This window comes from Puntigrus tetrazona, chromosome 6 (assembly GCF_018831695.1).
Source record: "Puntigrus tetrazona isolate hp1 chromosome 6, ASM1883169v1, whole genome shotgun sequence".
Lineage (NCBI taxonomy): Eukaryota > Metazoa > Chordata > Actinopteri > Cypriniformes > Cyprinidae > Puntigrus > Puntigrus tetrazona.
This window is the reverse complement of record NC_056704.1, coordinates 7,293,725-7,312,523: the sequence shown is the minus strand read 5'-3', so window position 1 is coordinate 7,312,523 and position 18,799 is coordinate 7,293,725. Positions and strand designations below refer to the sequence as shown.

Sequence of the window (18,799 nt, the reverse complement as noted above, 5' to 3'; positions counted from 1 at the left end):
TATCTTCCTTAAGTGTTTATTTTATTTTATTTGTTTTTAAACTGAGGTTAAAGTAGTGAACTAAGGATTTGCTTTTTATAAAGTATTTACAACCCTGTCTTTCAAGACTGTTAATCATAATTTAATTGTGAATATTTTGTTCCATTGACAGAGTTTTCTTCCATTAAGAAATAAAAACAAATCATTCAGTTCTGTTAGTAATAATAATAGTAATTATTATTATTATTTTATTATTATTGGTTTAGTATTAATTATTGCCATATAACTGACAGTGCTTCTTTCTTGTATCTAAATAATACTGTAACAAAAAAGTAACCATTGAGTAAGTGCTCTTGAGGATTCACGTCTCATGCTATCCTGCGATATAGTCATTCGGCGGGTGCTGGTGGAGGAACAAGCTCCGCGGCCTCTCTCAGCCCTCACTGAAGCCATCCAGAGCATCTCGCTGGGAGCTGGTCCAGGCCGCTCTGCTCATGTTCTCCACTGCACTGCCATCCTTCTCTCGAACATAACAAGCTGGGTAGGGCTCTGCCATTTCTATGTCTTAGGTGCGTTTGGGGCGAATTCATTTTGTAGTTAATTTTATTGATCAGCATGTCACAATCTCTTCACCAGGACACCAGGATAAACTTGGGGTGGCTGAAACTAAACTCCTTCATACTCTGCACTGGATGCTTCTGGAGCGACCCAGTGCCACCAGGAGCCTGGCCTGGGACGGTGGTCGGGGGCAGCAGTGGTAGCAGTAGTGCCTACCTTCAGCCCAACCAGGGGTCTCACAGACGCAATGGCAGCACAACCGAAGAAAATGAATATGCCATTCAAACTCTACCACAGGGCATTTAGCCTGTGCTGGAGCTCTTTGTGTTTCTCTTAGCGCCCCCTCATTAACCGGATCAAAGGTTGGAGCTTTTTCTGTTAATATATATATGTATATATATATATATATTTTTTCTTCAACTATTCTGGCACAAGGCCAGTTTGAGAGGTTCATGGAAGTTCCTGCTTTGCCATCTTAAGAATTGTACATCAGTGTTATTGTGCGTTAATTTTAATGCCAGTTTTCATGATTTGTCATTTGATTTTCACTAGAAATGAGAGTTGGCAAGTGAGTTTCATTACAGCCTGTTGAACATCAATGTACAGCTAGTTTAATTTCAACTTGTTGTAAATGTTAATTCTTTTTTAAAATATGAATTTAAAATAAAGCATATTGTAATTATTATAGTGTAATATACTAACTATATACATTTTCTTTGTTTTCATTTTGTAAATACTAATTTATTAATTGCTTAATCTGCAAAAAATGATCTATAATTTTGCATTTGGCAGAGTCGAACCTCACCTTTCAGCTGGCTGGTGGACTTGTTGTTGTAATAATGTTAGAACTTGCAAATCCTTGATGTTCCTGCTTTTTCTTCCTTATCCAAACCCATGGCGTAACATTTATTTACAGGTCAGATTTCTGTCATTCTATCTCTATCTCTATTTAATTGTGCTGTGTTTACCAACGTTAAACCCAAACACAAATCTATCTTTTATGTGCAGATACATTCAGCTATCTCTGCTATATTCTCCACAGCTAAGAGGAACTCTCCAGTGTGAATAACCAGTGTAGTCTCCTTGATACCAGTAACCCATTGCCCTGCAGTGAGTATTCAGACTGTGATTTGCAGCTGCACGACCTTATTAGCTCATTAGTCTGGCGTATATTAATTTACTCGTAGCGCATTAACACATCATTGTTCGGCGAAGTCATGTGATTTCCTCTATCTGGGCTTTCAGTGGTATGTGAATCAGCCCAGCCAGACTCCCTCCTCCCCCTCGGTGACAGGGCAGAGCTGTCGCCAGTGGCAGCTCTGTGGAGAAGGAGGGTCCTGAGCCTTTGAGAAAGGATTTTCACAACCAAAAGAAGTGAGTGTTTCTACATACAGGTGGTGCATGGAAGCGCGATCCTGTTTATCAATCTGTTTTTGAATTGAGGAAAACATCGTTTGTCAGTATAGGAAGAAATCGTAGTAAGACTTGTGGTCTGACATAAAATGGCACAATTTTATAATAAGTTTGCATAAATCATTGATCAGTTAATGCAATAGCTATCATGAAATAATAATACTTTTACAGTACTTTTTGTTTGTTATTAAAAGTCTCTTCTGCCCCACCAAGCCTGCACTCATTTGGTCCACAATTCAGCAAAAGCAGACATTATTCCTGTGATCACAATTTTATTAAATATTCAGCATCATTACTACTGATTTAAGTTTCATGATCCTTGAAATCATTCTAATATGATAATTTGCTATTAAACTATATTTTTTAAATTATTTTATTATAATTTTTTTATTGTGTATTGGGGGTGGGGTACAGAAATGAATACTTTTATTTAGCAAGGATGCCTTAAGTTTTGATGATAAGATTTAATTATTGATTTGATATTACAAGATTTGATGTTACAATTGAATTGTATTTCAGATAAATGCTGTCTTTCTGAACTTTAATTTATACCATGTAAAACCTCTTTATATCCTTTTATATTTTTATTACACTCTTCCTCAACTAGTTTAGAGTTTTTATCTGGCTTTCAGTCCTATGTTAGCTAGATAAACAGTCTCCAGATCCCATCTGTCACAGCGTTAGTCTGTGCCTGCACGTTCGCACTGCAGTTGCCAGGCAACCATTCTGAAGCAATCTCAGTCTGAACTTGTTTCTGACCATCATTTTCTGTAACAAATCTCTCTCTCTTTCTTTTCGCTGAAAGTTTCTCAGTCCCGGTGCATCTCTGTATCACAGCGAGCAAGTGTGCCACCTATTTTGACATGTTGCAGTGCTGCGTTGCCCGATGCAGCTCACTGGGCGGAGAAGAGGGTGTGCACTGGGCCTCATATACTACCTGCAGCGACTCGTCAGATACTGCAGGGGGAGAGAAGCCTGAGCGCCAGCCTGAGCCTCATACCCCCTTACCGCGGCCCGCGGCAGTTCCATGGTGGCGCTACCTTCTTTGTGTACTCACAAAACACAGGTAACAGTCACCATCAGTTGGCTGACTGTGTGTTTACATAGCAGTTTCAGATGATAATGGGCGGTGTATTAGGTTCTGGTGAAGGGCCAGGGTTATTATTTTATACTCGGTCATGATAATCAGCGTAGCCCGATCATTACCGTCACAATCTGGAAAAATGTGAACAACATAAAACAAGTGGAAGATGGTGGCAAAGTAATCTTAATGTAAAAATAAAGAATAATTTACTTGCACAATTTAATATCTAATACCAGATTATATATTTTGAAATATAGACCCATAGTGATAAAAAATACAGATGTGGTACTAATTCTTTTTTTAAATCACAAATGACCTCTGAAAATTGTAGGAGAAACACACACACGACAACGAACAAAGGAAATGAAAAGCAGGACTTGTAACAGGAACATGATCAGTAATAGCAGGAACAGAAATTACTATGGACAAAGCACAGAGCAAGGCACAGAGCGTGAAGTAAAGGAACATAACACTGGTATTTATTAAAAATTCTACTATTGTATTTTTGTTGATGAAGCGGTGTTGTGTGAGATAATAAGATCAGCCCGATGTGGATGATTTAAATGCTTTTGTATGTGCCTGCATGTTGGACATGGTCTAACTAATTTTGCCTGTCAGTAATAAAAATAAGATGTTACTAATGATGGCAGGAATGCTGGGCAATCTTACACATTAGATAAAGTTCACAACTTTAAAACTTTTCTGTAAAACAAAATTCTGTAAAAAATGCATACCTTTGATACCCTGTTTTTGCTTTGCCATTTTCTAAGGATATGACTTTGAAATGTAATGAGAAAGCAGGTCTTTAGCTCTGAGACCTTCTCTAAAGTATCAGTTACCAACCTCAGAGACCAGCAGTCCCTGACCTCTCCACTGAGATGGGCATGAACATATTCAAAAGGTATATTTTGTAAAAACCTCTAATAAAAATCACATGCTAGGTTACTTGATTTTTGCATTTTATTGCAGTTATCTGCATTTCATTTGTCTCACTTTGTTTCGTCTTTTTAAGTTTAAAAACCGAGAAGAAGATCGAGAGAAAAGGCTCTATCATTCACCATACTGGGAAACTGACGGCGTCGAATGGGTGTACTAACACCCTGATGCCACGAGGATCACCTGGATGTCTCACCCACCGCATTGCAGCACCTTCTGGTTCGGGCTTCTCTGGACGGCTGGGAAACGACCGCGCACACTGTGGACCGAGGGGGTTGGCCTTCCCACTATCATGGTATGTTGGACCCTCTGAATCCATTTTATTTTTGTCCTATATGCTGTTTTTGTAGACAACAATTGGGCCCGATTTCCCAAATTCTATTTTATTTATCCCAAGATTTATTTTGGCATTCAGTGCTTTAATAGTTTAAATGAATCAATGAACCTTACATTTGTACTTTACTCCAAATCATATACACTTTGAGATTATTTGAAGTATTGCCATATTGTGGCTTTTTCGTTGCGTTGAAGGATTAACCCGTCGTGGAAGCTCAGATACTGCCGGAGATGTGGACAGTCTTGGAGCAAAACATTTCCTCCACACAACTTTTCGTTTCTCAACAGTCACAGCGAACAAAACTACATCAAAGAGATTGGTAAGCAAATATATAACACAATCACCGGTAACAATTATGAATCCATTGCAGTTAATCTTTGTTGGAATTAATAAGATGATAAAAATGCAACAGGGATTTTTCAATCTGCGGGCTACAGTGAGATGCTAATGGGTTAAGCTGAACATTTTAGAAGAAGAAATAAACGTACAAATAAATTTGGATGGATAATAATCATTTGTGATTTTGACTCATTGACTTCTTTCTCCAGTTAGTTCCAGATCTCCACCATCACCATGGCTACATTTAACACAACTGTGGCTATTTAATGTAGGCTACACAGATTTCTTCTGAGCATTAAGCTGTGTAACCCCATTCCCATCCCTGAGATGCCGTGTGAGCAGCTGGCCTGCTCAACCTTCCCAGTCTGACAGACTCCTGCATCAATTACACATCGCTAGAGGACCGAGGAAACTATTGAGGGCACTAACAACTTCATTCTGAAAAATGGCAAATGCTGGACACTCATGAGTGAGCCGAGCATGAGTGACAAATTAAGCTTATACACTTCCGGTCAAAGTTTTAAATAAGTTAGGATTGCATATTGTTAAATAAAGGCTCTTCATAATTTATTTTAATTTGAGTGCATAGTTTTAGTAGTTTTTCTGGTAAAATATTTTTCAGGCTTGAATCAAAAATCTAGGGTGTGTCATTAGTCACTTATTATTGCTAAATAAAAATTTTAAACATTTAAAAAGTAATTATTGTCACAAGTTTCCACAAAAAGCTTAACCTAACTGCTTTTTAACATTAATAATAATAAATGTTTCTTGGGTAACAAATCAGCATATTAGAATGTATTCTAAACAAATGCAGATTATAAATATTTTAAAACAAATTAGAATACTTAACAGGTGTTCAATAATCATGACTAATATTTCACAATATTATTGTTTTAATGTCAAATTATTAGTACGATGAATCGCAAAACAATTTCATAAAATATGTTATGATAGTTATGATTTAGATAGTTATAATATAAATTAAATGAATATAAATATAGACCATATGTACATACATGTAACTATTCTCCACATATATTCTGTATGTGTGTTTATTTATATATGCACATAATAAATATACACAGAACACATATATTATGCAAACATAACTTTTATTTTTGCAATTAATCATTTTGAAAGCATATTTATTTATCCAAAAATGCATAAAAGACTATTAAACATAATAAAATAATTACAGTATTTCAAACTTTTTACTGATAGTATTTAGATTTAAGTTATTTTAAATTGAGTTCACCCCAGGAAAAATATGATTAGATCTGACTGCAACTATAATATGAGTAGTGAGTAGTGTGTTGTTTAAGGCTATTCTGCAGGCCCTGTATGCCGTACTCACCCATGACATCAGTTCTCGGTTGCGACGTAGCTCTCCAACATCATCCAGATGCCTCCTTCAGCTGGGGGTGGTGCCCAGTGTGATAAAAAGCCTCCAAACCCACGAGGACAAGAGCGAGCGTCAAAGGAGAGCCAGTCAGGGCGAGGTGGAGCTCGGGGCGGCAGGAGAGCTGGGCGCGCCGAATGGAGGTGGTGGAGAGATGGAGAGGAGGGGTGGAGGGAGGCAGTGGAGAGCTTAGAGATGATATAAGAACAAACAAGGACAACCAGGTAATATATCTGCTGGCAGATGATATGCGAGGAAGTAATTATCAGAGTAGATGTTCATGCATTTTTAAATCATCAGCAGGATGGGAGACACTTCACTCAGCACTCTGGGATTGGCTCTCACCCATGCTCATTAAGATAAGTTAAATCACTTTCGGCTGTCTGCGTGCGGTTGTGAGTGAAAGGCCATCAAGTGACTTTCGCGGAACCATATGGATGCAGGTCTATGTGTGTACACTTAAAATATCAGTTCACAGTACAGATTCAGATTCAACGCCTTTACTTTTTTAGGGGTTATGGTTTAACCACTGATCTCTTTCGAACCTGCATGATAATGCATATATATATATATATATTGCAGGGCAGTTGTCTCCAACAAGGTGAATGACCCTATGTATCTGTCCTGTTTTTGGCGCAGAATTGTTTGACTTCTCACCTTTGCAGCTGGATAAGGTGCAGTTTTGACAGTTTATGAAAGAATATGTTAATAAAGGATTAAAATAACAGCATTGTGAGTTCCTGCAGCCTACTTGAAAGTTCTGCATGGAGCCAATCACTGACAGTAAGAGGGCAGAGCTGCACTTATTAAGTGCATGTCTTTGCTTTATGCCAGGCATAGTTTTTAATCCCTTTGTAAATCAAGATATCCATGAGCCTCATTTCATGCATCAGTAATAGAGATGGATTTGTCTTTTCTAAAAAGAGAAGATCAATTTCATTATAGTATGATTATAGAGCTGTGTATCGAACTTGTATTTAAAACTTAGAATACTTTCAGTGAGAAATTTAAAACAATAAAACATTACCAGTCAAAATTTGGACTAATTAAGATTTTTAGAATGTTTTAAAGTTGCAGTATGCTCATCAGATTGCATTTATTTTATTAAAAATACAGAACTACTATTATGAAATATTGCCAATTTAACATAACTGTATTTAATCCAGTTATGTTAAAGCTGAATTCATTATTTTATGTTCACAATCACAATCGCTACTGTTTTGACTTGATCCGAATAAATGCAGCTTTGGTAAACATCTTAATTTATTCAAAACCTTTGATAATTGGTGTAAGTAAACAAAATTTTACTCTAGGGTTCTGTGAGATTCATTCAAGCGTTTAATGAATAAACAGCTCTGAAATACTTCTGATTGGTAAATAATAACTCTCAAAAGTATATTTTATGAGATTGTTGTCCATGGCAAGATACGTTGCTATTTTCATGTCTCTTGTATAACTGGTCATCTGTTTCCTTACCAACTTAGAATAGCTCATTGGTGACTCAAAACTGGAAGAGTATTATAAATATGTTGAGGATAAAGCTTTGATAGATGGCTAAGCTTAAGAAAATGAAACCATTGCTTGGAAGAACAACTAACGGTAGAGACATAAAGGGCTGAAAGAGAAAATAGATGAAGTTACATTTTACGCAGTAGCTAATCATGTTAAATAACTCATTTAAATGTATAGATTAATATTATACTGGCCAGGACCATTTATTTTGTTGACAGTTTAGCTTTTTAAGCTTAATAAGTAGTAGGCGTGTGACGATATCCTCGCGATAGTTTAAAAGAGTGTCCACACCTGACGCGCGGCTAACAAACCTCCCACACAAAACTGCTTGCCGCGCGTTCTATTTATGGCGATGCTGGCGCAAATTCCAGAAGCAGTTTTCAACAGTCGGCTTTATCGTCGAGTGTGCAGAGCAGACCCTAGGGCCGGCGGTATACTTTACTTTCGCGTTCGTTCCGTCTCGCGCGTAACTTCCGCGTCCGCTAGCTTTCAAAGTATTCAGTCGCGGGTGTCACGGACACGACACCGACTACTTCGTTTACGCTCGTTTGAGCATTCTACTCGCGCATGCCTGTGAGCCCTCTTGGCAAAATGGCGTAATGTGGAAGGGGCAGTACTATTTGGCCTTTAAGTTTGCCGCAGAGCAGTTGTTTTCTAAATATTTTTTTAAACATATTTTTTTACACAATTTTTGTGTGTAATTACTTTCCGTCAGTTCCTGCCAGTCATTATGATGAAACCAAGCCCGTTCAGGTTAAAGCAGGTGGTACAGTACCTGATTCAATTTCTGTTCAATATTATCCAAAAATTACCTGCTGACTGTGCAGTTAAGTGTCATTTTCTTTTAGTAGACAAGGTGAGTAGCTTTTCCTTATGAACACTGTGGCTGTCACATTCCATATATCCAGGTATCTGGATATATCTGTGTCATATCAGTGTCTCAGATAAACAACGAAAATGTAGCTTTATAATGAACAATCAGAACAGATCATAACACCTAATATGTGAGCCAGAATCATTTAGTTCTCTTTCAGAAGGTGTGCTAATTAGCTTCTTCACACTGAATTAGATTACAGTGAATCCCTGCGGTTTAGGTGGGTACATCTATCAACATCAAAATGCTTATTTAATAGCAGGAGCGGACATGCCAGCGATTATAACTGATATTACATACCGTAAAGCCTTCAAAATGCATTAAAATACATTACACAAAGTATTAAATAGAAAACATAAACAAATGCTACAAAACAAGCTGGAAATACAGATCGTCTCTACATTTTTTTAATGTCATTCGTTTCTAGCTCATGGCCTCTTCTGTCTTCTTTGCCTTCATGTCTGCCAGTAGTACTTTCTTCCTTTCCTTCTTCCTGTCACTGTCTGTCCAAACTCCACTGTTTGTACCCCAGTCCCTCATCACTCAGCGCTTTCAGCAGACTTGCCAAACATCATATTGACAGTGCCAATTCTCATTTGTTTGTATTTTTCAATTCTGTGAATAAAACAACAAGACAAAGCTGTATTCGATGATTTTAGCAAGTTAGTGAACATGAGTGAGTGTTATAAAAATAATCATCCCTATGTTTTGGCCCTATCTTTTTTTATTAGTTTTTTTAGGTTGTCTGCATGTCTGTGTGTGCGCGTCTGTGCGTGGATGTGTGTTTTGGAATGAGTTGTAGTGTTTCCTGACTTACAGTACATGTCTGTGCTGGCCTGACACCAATGTTGCACCATCTTTTCTCTTGCAGAATACAGCAGTGCAGGTGAGAGGAGTCAGGAGAGCGAATAAAAGAACATCGGTAGATACACAATATCTAAATTTACTGCCAAAACTAGGCATTACACCCACATTCTGCACTCCTCACAATGTATCAGGTGATGCTCGCCTGTAGTAGAGCTAAACAGTGCCCAAACTGCAGAATAAACAATCTAAAACCGGCTTTATAAGATCCAGCTAAATAAACTCAGCATTGCAATAAAAATCAAACGCATTATGATTGTTTTGGTCTATTACTATCTCTCAGGCCACAGTCAGCACATGTATGCAAACCTTCAAAACCCACTTTTAAATCACTTTTTAGGTTTTCTATCACATCACATGCTGTTGATTTTCCCCTTTTCATCTTGTAACATCAATGCTTCCTGCTTCCCCTTATTGTTGGCACTTATGGCTGAGCCTCAGTGATTTTGCCCAGACATGGCCAGGTCTGGTGTTTCCTCTGAGATGACTTGTTTGTGTGCAGACAAGGCTGGCCGAGAACAACTTCACCCTGGAGGAGACAAGTCTCTGTGGCCCAGAGCATGGAGACTGTGGTGGTGAGGCTGCATGTTCCGTCTCTCATCACGAGATGTGCCTCCACTACACATGAGCTTCACAGTTCTGAGAACCTGGTGAGAGGCTGCATTTAACTCATCAGCTGGCAAATGTTTGGTCTTGAGTTTACATTTGGTAGAAGATTCTGCTAACACACGGCTAGAATTGTACAATGACAACCATAAAATAATTCAAGCATGCATTTTCCAGCTCTCATGGAAAAGCACGATTGATAATAAGTGGACCTGAAATGAATGTCACAATTACTCTTTGGAGTAGATCTTGTAGATGCTTTTTGTATTTTTACTTAATAAAGCTGCAGTGGAGGAAGAACTTTTCCATTTAGTTTTGAAACATCAAAACCAGGCCTCAATGTGTTTTGTAAGATAACATTTGCCCAAAATATCACTGTTGGTAAGTATTGGGTTTTTCTGTCTGACCTTTATATGCCTGCTTGTACAAGGAGAAAATAGCGTTCAGTGTTGTGTGCAGCAAATCAAATTGTCAAACAGTATGTTTTATAAGTAGTTTTATACCAATTTATACATAATTTTGCTGCTGTGATTTGGTAAGCAAGTTTCTAACCTAAAAATTAGACAGATTGTATTTAGTTATTTTACCAATACTTTCTTCACTTGTTTTTTTCCAGTATTCTTCAGTTTAATCAGATGTAAGTCACGATAGAAAAATAAAATTGTCCCTATTTCTTTAAAAATCATGACTACGTCATACTGTGGGATGTAAAGTTAAAGGCACAGAATACAAAATTATCAAATCACAAATTAAAAAAAGGCACACCTTTTTCCTCTAAATCTACAAAAAGAACGTCAAGATAGCTGTACATGCACATGAATTAATTTAGCTGCTGTTTGCAGTTGATCAGCAATAATTAGGTGTATTCGGCTTGAAGTGCTGCTTTGTCGCCACACTATATTAATAGCTGATGCGTGCAAATGGTAATCAGTTAAGTAGACTGTAGTAAAATATTTAGAAAAATAGAAAAGGTGATAGAGTCATTAGACATTATCAGTTATGCATAATTCGCTATCATATGAACAGAGATTTTTCTTAATGCCTTGCGTTCTGCCTGAGACAGTTTTAGCACTAGTTTCATTTTGAGTGCTTCTGTGTGGAAAAATTAATAGCTGATAATTACTGTGCAGAAAAAGAATAAATATCTGATAAATAGAGTTTCTGTTTCCATGTTTCTCTTTTCACACATTCACACTCCGGCTTTCTCTCGTATCTAAACACAAAAACCAGGGCCTGTATTGTGACGTCAGCTGGTACAGTTTATCGAGAGTCCCATGGAAATGTCTTCGTGCGCGTGGCTCTGGGTGCCCTTCTGAATGGCTGAACTCAGCACCACTAAAAACAGGCGAAAGGAGGACATAAGCCATCATCAGCAAAAAGTACATGCATAAGTTTTCTGGGCGTGACACGACTGTAGCTATCCATGTAGCTATTTAGCACTTCATAACATTTATCTGTTTATCAATTTGAACAGTTGAAAATGTTGTATTACCTAAATCACATGGACTGAGTGTATGTGTTTGTTGTTTGTCTTTCAGTGACGAGCAAATCCCAGGAGCGCTTTTAGGAAGGAAAGACTTTTTGGAGGAAAGATGTTCAAATCTCAGAGCGCTGCCAGTGATACAAGCAGCCAATCCAGAGCAGGATACGTCCAGAGTGCACCACCGCCCACTCGGCACTACGAACCGTCGCTCGCGTCCAAGCTCCAGAAGGATTTCACTCTGTAAGAAACTCAAACTGCCCATAGGTTGGTTTTGTAGAAAAATGATTTACAAACATATTGTCTGTCCTTGGTTTTTCCATACAATGCACCTAATTACCATCTTCATTATGTTCACTTCATGCCCTTGACTACCCTGTTTCTAAATTTCTTTAATTACACAAGTATAACTAGATTCAGGTTTCATAATATTCCATATGAAGTGACTTTTTACCTGTAACATAATATCTACAAATGTATAATTTCCATACATGGATGGTTCTTTAGGATTCATTTTCTCTCTAATATGAAGATATGGATTATGTGTTAATGTCCATGCAACACATAGGTAGACTTCTGTAGTTCTTGGTTGAACACAACCGTATGCATATTGTAATGCTTGCACATCAGGGTGTAAAGTTAATATTAGGACTTGAGATAAGCCAATAAACTCTATTTTAACTTGAGCTGTAATTTGTTTCCTGTTGTGTTAGGGACCTGAATGTTATGAAAAATCATTCCTTATCTCTGTTCTTTCTTTTGTCACCAGCATGCCATAGGAAAGTTCGCCATCCCACTCACTCTCCGTGTTGCATTATGTGTGTTGTGTTTTAGTAATGCAGCCTCCATCATACAGTGTCATAATGAAAGCTTTTTAGTTCACGAACAACAATGCATTCAAAGGTTTATTTATTTGTAATGCTTTTTGTACTGTGAGTGTATGAGTTATTTGTATATTTTTGTGTGTTTATGCGGTATGAGCCAGGCCACCAGCATGAAATCTTTCCTCGCACATTCCTTTTGGCTTGTTTGCACTTCCGTTTAAAAGAAATTTTTGAGTGCAAACCTGAATAAATCTCCAGTAACAAGAGGGCTAAACTAACTTTGTTTCATGTAACCATTTCACTTGTGGAACAGGAAACTGGCTGAAACGCTCCTCTCTTTCTGGTCTGGCTGATGGGGTGGAGGACCTACTGGACATCAGCTCTGTGGACAGACTGTCCTTTATCAGACAGAGCGCTCCAAAGGTGAGGGCAAATCTCTGGATTTACTGATTAGTAAGGTTAAATTAAGATTAAGATGGTCAATGACAAATAAGAGTGTTCAAGATAATACAAAAAATGTAGTTTAGAACACATCTGCAAGTTCTGTATTATTATCCATGTAATATAATATTATCCATGTTGGTTCATATAGGTTCATAAATTTGGTTGTTCGATCATCAAGTAAACACATGCTTTCGGATGCATGTGGTTATATTTATAAAATTAAAATGAATCTGAGTCAAAAATGCCTTTACCATTGTAATTTTGCTTATCAAAGATGTGTTTATTCGTCGTTATTAAGTATGAACTGCTTTTGGTGGTAAAAGATTATCATTTGATTTATCTAATTACATGTAGACTAGTATAGTTGTTGTTCATATTTTGAATTTATTTTTAAATTCACAGTACATTATAAAGTAACTAAAAAAATGCAAACCATGCACACAACTCTCGTTAATTTTTAACATTACATTTATTTCTAACAACAAAAGGTTAAAGTGATAGGTCAGCTTTAATAAGTAAACTATAAACACAGATAAATGAAGCAAAGTAAAATGAATTCATAATAATTGTACTATATCTACAGTATATGCACACACAAGGGGAAAAGGGGTTATATTTGTCTCACGAAAACATGCCTATGTTACTGTGTGTTCATTTTCCAGTACAATCATTTTCTTCTCACCTGATTTCTTTCTGGCAGGAATAAGCTGAACTTTCCACGACCCAGACAGCAGTCATTGATGCAGAGCTATTGAGCCAGGGCGTCCTTGATTCAAGTCTTTTCTGTACATTTCGAGTCAAGATTCACCAGTGCAGTAAGCTGTCCGGAGATAGCGCTTCTCAGTATGGCGAGAGGAAGAGGAGGAGTCTTCAAGCGGCTCGGTAAATGGCGGTCTGGTCGGAAGAGGGCGCTTCAAGCTTCACCACACAAGAAGAAAGAAAAGATGTAGTGAATCCGCAGGGTGCCTTCCCCACCCCGTCCACACAGTTCGCTCTGTTTGTTGTTTGTGTGCCCGTGCCGGCCTGTCTTGTGCTTCTGGTACCTCTCTACCATCTTCCATGCCAGCTCTCTGTGTGTTTGTCCATCTTTGTCAAGTCATCCGCTGGAAGAGAGGGACTGTGGTTCTCCCTGACCTATGACCTGGCACCATGACCACGTCCACAGCTTTGTCAGGATTGTCGTGAACCTTCCAGCTCTCCAAGTTAATAGTTAATCGTTTTTAGATATTTATTCGGTTCAGAAGTCATAGTTTTGATTTGCAGATCTTGAAATATTGCTTGTTGTTTTCAGACTAGTGCCAAAAACAGACTTGCATGCTCATTCGATATCACCAGATGCATATTTCATAAGCTATTTTCAGCTGTTCATGCAAGAAGTTCTCTCCTTTCACTGACACCATTCTGTACCCCGACAAGGTTGCCATGGATTCAGGAGCGCTTGGCTTGCCAGTCAGGAAGGCCATGAAGAATAAGAACATTGTTAATCTAGGTGCAATCAGACGGGGGCATGAAGAGATTTCAGTTCCTGTTGAACTGCTGTAGACTAAGGAACCATGCGGTGCGATTTTAGCAGCAGCACTGGACCTGGTCAGTTCTGTTTCTTCCTGTTTTTATATATAAAATGGTGTCACATTGCTTCTGAAACATAATATTACTATATTTACATGCAATATGTACAGAGGTAATATATCTCTATTTACTGGAAGAGATTAAATGTGACCTTGGACCCCCAAAACCAGTCATAAGGGTAATTTTTTTTGAAAATAAGATTTATACATAATCCAGCTGAGAAAAAATAACCTTTCCACTGATGTATGGTTTGTTGAGGTAGGACATTTAGTATTTATTTAATATTTAGACACAACTATTTGAATGTCTGCAATCGGAAGGTACAAAAATATCTAAATTGCCGTGTTGTATAAATGAAGTCCTTCAAATTGCATATTACTCATCCAAAAATGCATTTTAATATAATTAAGTTAGGAAATGTATACAATATCTAAATGGAACATTCTTTACTTTATAATGGTTTTGTCATAAAGAAAAATCGTCATTTTTAATCCACATAATGTGTTTTGGCTAATGCTACAAATATACCAGTGCACTACTTATGACATTTTGTGGTCAGGGATACAAATATAACAAAAATTCCTTTATTCATGAAAATTGATGGATTTTGCGAAATCTCAAACATATTTGATATTTTTAGTCAATTTTTAGCAAGAATGCGTAGTTCAGAATGTCTTGAAAGTGTAATTGGGTGTGATCATACAATTAGTCTATGTTTAGTCTATTATGCCAGAATGTGTGACGATATGATGCTAAACAAAGGCAGTAAGTCTATATTGCCTATAGTGTTTTAAAAATTTGTTAATTAGTTTCAAGGTTGTATAGTGTATCCCAGTCTTAAATGTGCATTTTGTCATGTTTATGTAATTTGTTAGTGCCTTATGATATACAGTTCACAGAAGTTTTCATACTCCTTGCAGGATATTGTTAATATTGTTTCTAAAGGAATCATATTTTCATTTAGTACTGCACTTCAGAATCTACCGCCCAACATGTTTCCCATAAAAAACAAAATAACCACAATTTACCATGATCATCAATTTTTAAAAAGTATACACTTCGTTTTACATCCTGTATCTTTAATCCAAGGTCAACAATTAGTCTTTATTTTCAGAAAAATGGAACCAAATATTTTTGTTCATTTTGCTAAATTTGTTCTGAGAAAGCACCCGTTGTGGCAAGGGCCTCGCTTTTCCTGGGTGTGCCTGGATTTTTGTGCATCGCTGTAACTTGCATGTTACTTCCAGCCCGGAAGTGGATGAAAGGATCACCATGACATCACTAAAGAGGACTATCTAAGAGGGCGATCGCCTGTAGTGAAACAAAAAGAAACACAGCTCCAGTGGAGCAGCAGCAAAACACTTTTACCAGTGGGGGGAGATGTGAGTCACGACATGCTGGCATTACTTCAAATTTAGTCTTTCCTGCAGAAAACATTGTTTTATAATTTTTGAGAAACTCATATATGGTATTTGTCTTCATCTATTATATTTATCACCGAAAAGCGATAGGCACTTTCGGCTGAGTGAAATTTGCCACTCAGACAGTGAGAGTCCAGCCGCTATCTTGGGTTTATCTCTGATGAAGAGCAAGAGAAGAGCAAAAAAGGAGGATGAGGAAGATTATCTGGATGACGGTAAAATTGGGCTGAATGCTGATAAAAAACAGGCGTTGGACTTTTCAATTCAATATAATAATTGAGCATTTAGCTGGGGTTTTTTATGAATCTTTCCAACGAACGGTCAATCCACAAGTGTGGATGTCCACTGCGCTATCTGAAGATGGCTGCTTGTCAGCAGCTGGAAGATCACCACTTTCCTGCGAGACCTTTCCTTGTCTTGGGCCCAACAGAGCCCCTTGTGGTCAGTTTTGGTATTGCCTTCCTCAGACAAGATTAAAAGAATAGTTCACCCAAAATGAAAATTCAGGCATTTTAATATATATTTGTGTTACAAAAATCTCATCCGATCTGCTTTAGAGGACTTGTGATAACCCCAAAGGTATATAGGTTAGTTTTATGCTGGGGTATTTGTGAACATGTTCTGGAGTTGCAGACTTCAAAATCGCGCTATACCAGCATTACCAAGTTTGAAGAGGCAGGATATATTTAAAAACACTCAAGGAATGTGTTCGTCTCTGAAGAAGAAAGTCATACAACCAGCATGGCTTGGGTGTGAGTAAGAATGCTGTAATTTTCATGGCACCCGGCGGCATAGTAACACTTCCTCAGAATTATAGTTCCAACTTCTTTCTTTGCATAAACATTTGAAGCGATGTTATGAAAATAAGAAGCCCACACGAAAAAGAAAGGAAGTCTTGAAATTGCATCATATGACCCTTTTAAATGATTTTTATGTTATTTTTAATTTATAAAGCCAAAACTATTATCTTACTAACTTTATTAGAAAGGGTTGAGTTAAAGCAGTATCATAACTGAAAAGATAAAGCTAAACAGAAATATTGCCTAAAATGTATATTTAATGCGCAGAAAACTTGCATTTTCATAAGTATCTTCTGTGCATCTTTCATTAGGATAAATATTTGTATTCAGTTGTACATTGCAGGATGATGAACTGCAGTGACCAAGAAAATAATTTACTTCATTAATTAGGAATGGAATCAAATAGATATCTTGTTAAAACCTTGCTGTATTTTCAGTATGTTTGAGTTATGATTGAAGAATTAGCTGGTCTTAAATTGCACAGGAAAAGAATACATACAACAGGCTTGTCTTTTGGCTTCCATAGGATTTAGAGAGCTGTCGTTTGCGTCTGGACCCTGAACTAGGCCGTCACCGCTATGAGAGGAAGATCAGCTTTGCAGGAATCCTGGATGATGAGGATGGACACGATTCTCTGAACAGCAGCAGTCACACCTCAAGTCTGACACTGGCTGTGAGGAAAAGAAATCATCACAAGAGCCACTGGGTAAAATGAAAAAGGAATAATTGTCAACATGCTTGCACAAGGCTGAAGTCTGATTTACCTTTCTTTTTTTTTAGTCTTTCCCAGCTCCAATTAGGAAGATACGCATTGGTGGTTCTCGGTTGCTGCAAATTAAAGGAGCAAGGAGTTTCCAGGAGTAAAGAAAGGAGGATCTTTGTCTTCTATCCGCAGAGCAGGAGTCTGAAAAGCACTAAGATGTCAGACAGGACTCTGAGTCTGAGAATGACGCAGAATCGGAACGGCTGCTCTCCCAGAGTAGAGATACTGTCACTGATATAGGTCAGACAGTCCTTCTCCAGCCCTATATGAATTTATTTTGGCTAGACTTCATTAAATTTGTAATGTCATAATTAGGGAGCTGACCAAAGCTTCCAAACCTTATTTGGAGAGACATGCATAATGGCAAAAAATTACAAATGAATAAGTAGCCTTGATGAATTATAGGACAGAATTAGTAGATTAACCCAGAAAACACAAGAATAAAGTATGAAACAAAACTAAATGTACAAATTATAACTTAATGGTCCATTTGTGAAGTTAAGTGTCATAAAATATTCAAAGTGTGTTTTTGACTTCAATCTGGATGGCTATTTTGCAATTATTTCATTGAATTTTTCTCAGGAATTCTAACTTGTCAAGAGTAACATTGAGCTATTTAAAAGGTTTTTACTGCTGCTTAAAAAATGCTAAAATGTTTTTATATGCATTGTATAAGCTAAAGGAGGTATCCAATTTCTAAATAAATAAATAAAAGTGATTTTTTTATATATATATATAATTATATTTCTGAGTCAAGTTAAAACCTTTTCTATGTACCTTTTAGCTTGATTGACATATTATTTTAGATATCACAAGTCTGCTATATGAAAAGTATAATGTCAAAGCAGTACATCTAAAACAAATGCCCACTTCCAAAACTAAAACATAAATTTCGTCATTGCCACAAATAGATATACCAGACAAGTATGTTTATGTATGGCTTTTATACACGTTACTAACAGTTATGCAGTAAACTAAAATTGACGACATAAATTTAATTGATTATTATGTTTAGGAGCCCTTGGAGTGCTGAAGCGAACCAAGCATTGAACCTGAGGGTCCTGGCAGCACGGGGGGTGTGGAGGACAACTACCATCGCAACATGTCCTGGCTACATGTCAGTACCAGCACTCAGATTTTTACCAGTGTGGAATAAATGTGTCTGATACAATCCTCTTTCTCAATTTCCAGATCATGATTCTGCTGTGCAACCAGCAGAGTTTCATCTGCACTCATGTGGATTTCTGCCACCCTCGCTGCTATCAGCACCACAGTCGCTCTTGTGCTCGGCTCGTCCGCGCCATCAAACTTCTATACGGAGAGACAGTAGACAGTCTGAAAGAGAACAGCACTACCGGCAATATCAGTGGCCGTGCCAAGAAGAGCAAAGAGGTGGTTAAATAATATTCAGTGTTTCTGTAGTACAATATCAGTGTTCAAGATGGCCCAAAGCAAAATAATAGAAACATAAAATTAGCTTTTTTTTATTTTTGTTTCAATATTGAGTGGACACAATGCACCATTAGTTATTTGTCCCCTCTCAAAACTCTAAAACATGCACAAGCACGCAGCATATTGTTTTCTTATTCTTTTTTCA

At 37.4% G+C, this 18,799-nt stretch overlaps 1 protein-coding gene across 1 annotated transcript in view; it reads left to right on the top strand.

Annotated features, from left to right (window-relative positions):
• The window catches only part of LOC122346787 (protein unc-80 homolog), a 39,935-nt gene that overhangs the window by 2,251 nt on the left and 18,885 nt on the right, over positions 1 to 18,799 (top strand). Inside the window, 47 exon segments of the mRNA XM_043241644.1 lie at positions 369 to 468; positions 471 to 506; positions 509 to 520; positions 616 to 681; positions 684 to 719; positions 722 to 876; positions 878 to 899; positions 1,330 to 1,397; positions 1,399 to 1,453; positions 1,580 to 1,596; positions 1,599 to 1,647; positions 1,783 to 1,810; positions 1,812 to 1,911; positions 2,843 to 2,917; positions 2,919 to 2,964; positions 2,967 to 3,016; positions 3,805 to 3,830; positions 3,832 to 3,878; positions 3,881 to 3,935; positions 4,047 to 4,106; positions 4,108 to 4,265; positions 4,502 to 4,626; positions 5,981 to 6,212; positions 8,273 to 8,323; positions 9,303 to 9,317; positions 9,798 to 9,870; positions 11,440 to 11,488; positions 11,491 to 11,538; positions 11,540 to 11,648; positions 12,519 to 12,628; positions 13,447 to 13,568; positions 14,043 to 14,106; positions 14,108 to 14,152; positions 14,154 to 14,190; positions 14,193 to 14,236; positions 15,381 to 15,485; positions 15,487 to 15,567; positions 15,569 to 15,600; positions 15,730 to 15,854; positions 16,070 to 16,080; positions 16,966 to 17,092; positions 17,095 to 17,145; positions 17,230 to 17,297; positions 17,300 to 17,361; positions 17,363 to 17,450; positions 18,221 to 18,319; positions 18,394 to 18,594. Of these exon segments, the coding sequence (XP_043097579.1) occupies positions 369 to 468; positions 471 to 506; positions 509 to 520; positions 616 to 681; positions 684 to 719; positions 722 to 876; positions 878 to 899; positions 1,330 to 1,397; positions 1,399 to 1,453; positions 1,580 to 1,596; positions 1,599 to 1,647; positions 1,783 to 1,810; positions 1,812 to 1,911; positions 2,843 to 2,917; positions 2,919 to 2,964; positions 2,967 to 3,016; positions 3,805 to 3,830; positions 3,832 to 3,878; positions 3,881 to 3,935; positions 4,047 to 4,106; positions 4,108 to 4,265; positions 4,502 to 4,626; positions 5,981 to 6,212; positions 8,273 to 8,323; positions 9,303 to 9,317; positions 9,798 to 9,870; positions 11,440 to 11,488; positions 11,491 to 11,538; positions 11,540 to 11,648; positions 12,519 to 12,628; positions 13,447 to 13,568; positions 14,043 to 14,106; positions 14,108 to 14,152; positions 14,154 to 14,190; positions 14,193 to 14,236; positions 15,381 to 15,485; positions 15,487 to 15,567; positions 15,569 to 15,600; positions 15,730 to 15,854; positions 16,070 to 16,080; positions 16,966 to 17,092; positions 17,095 to 17,145; positions 17,230 to 17,297; positions 17,300 to 17,361; positions 17,363 to 17,450; positions 18,221 to 18,319; positions 18,394 to 18,594 (3,435 nt within the window).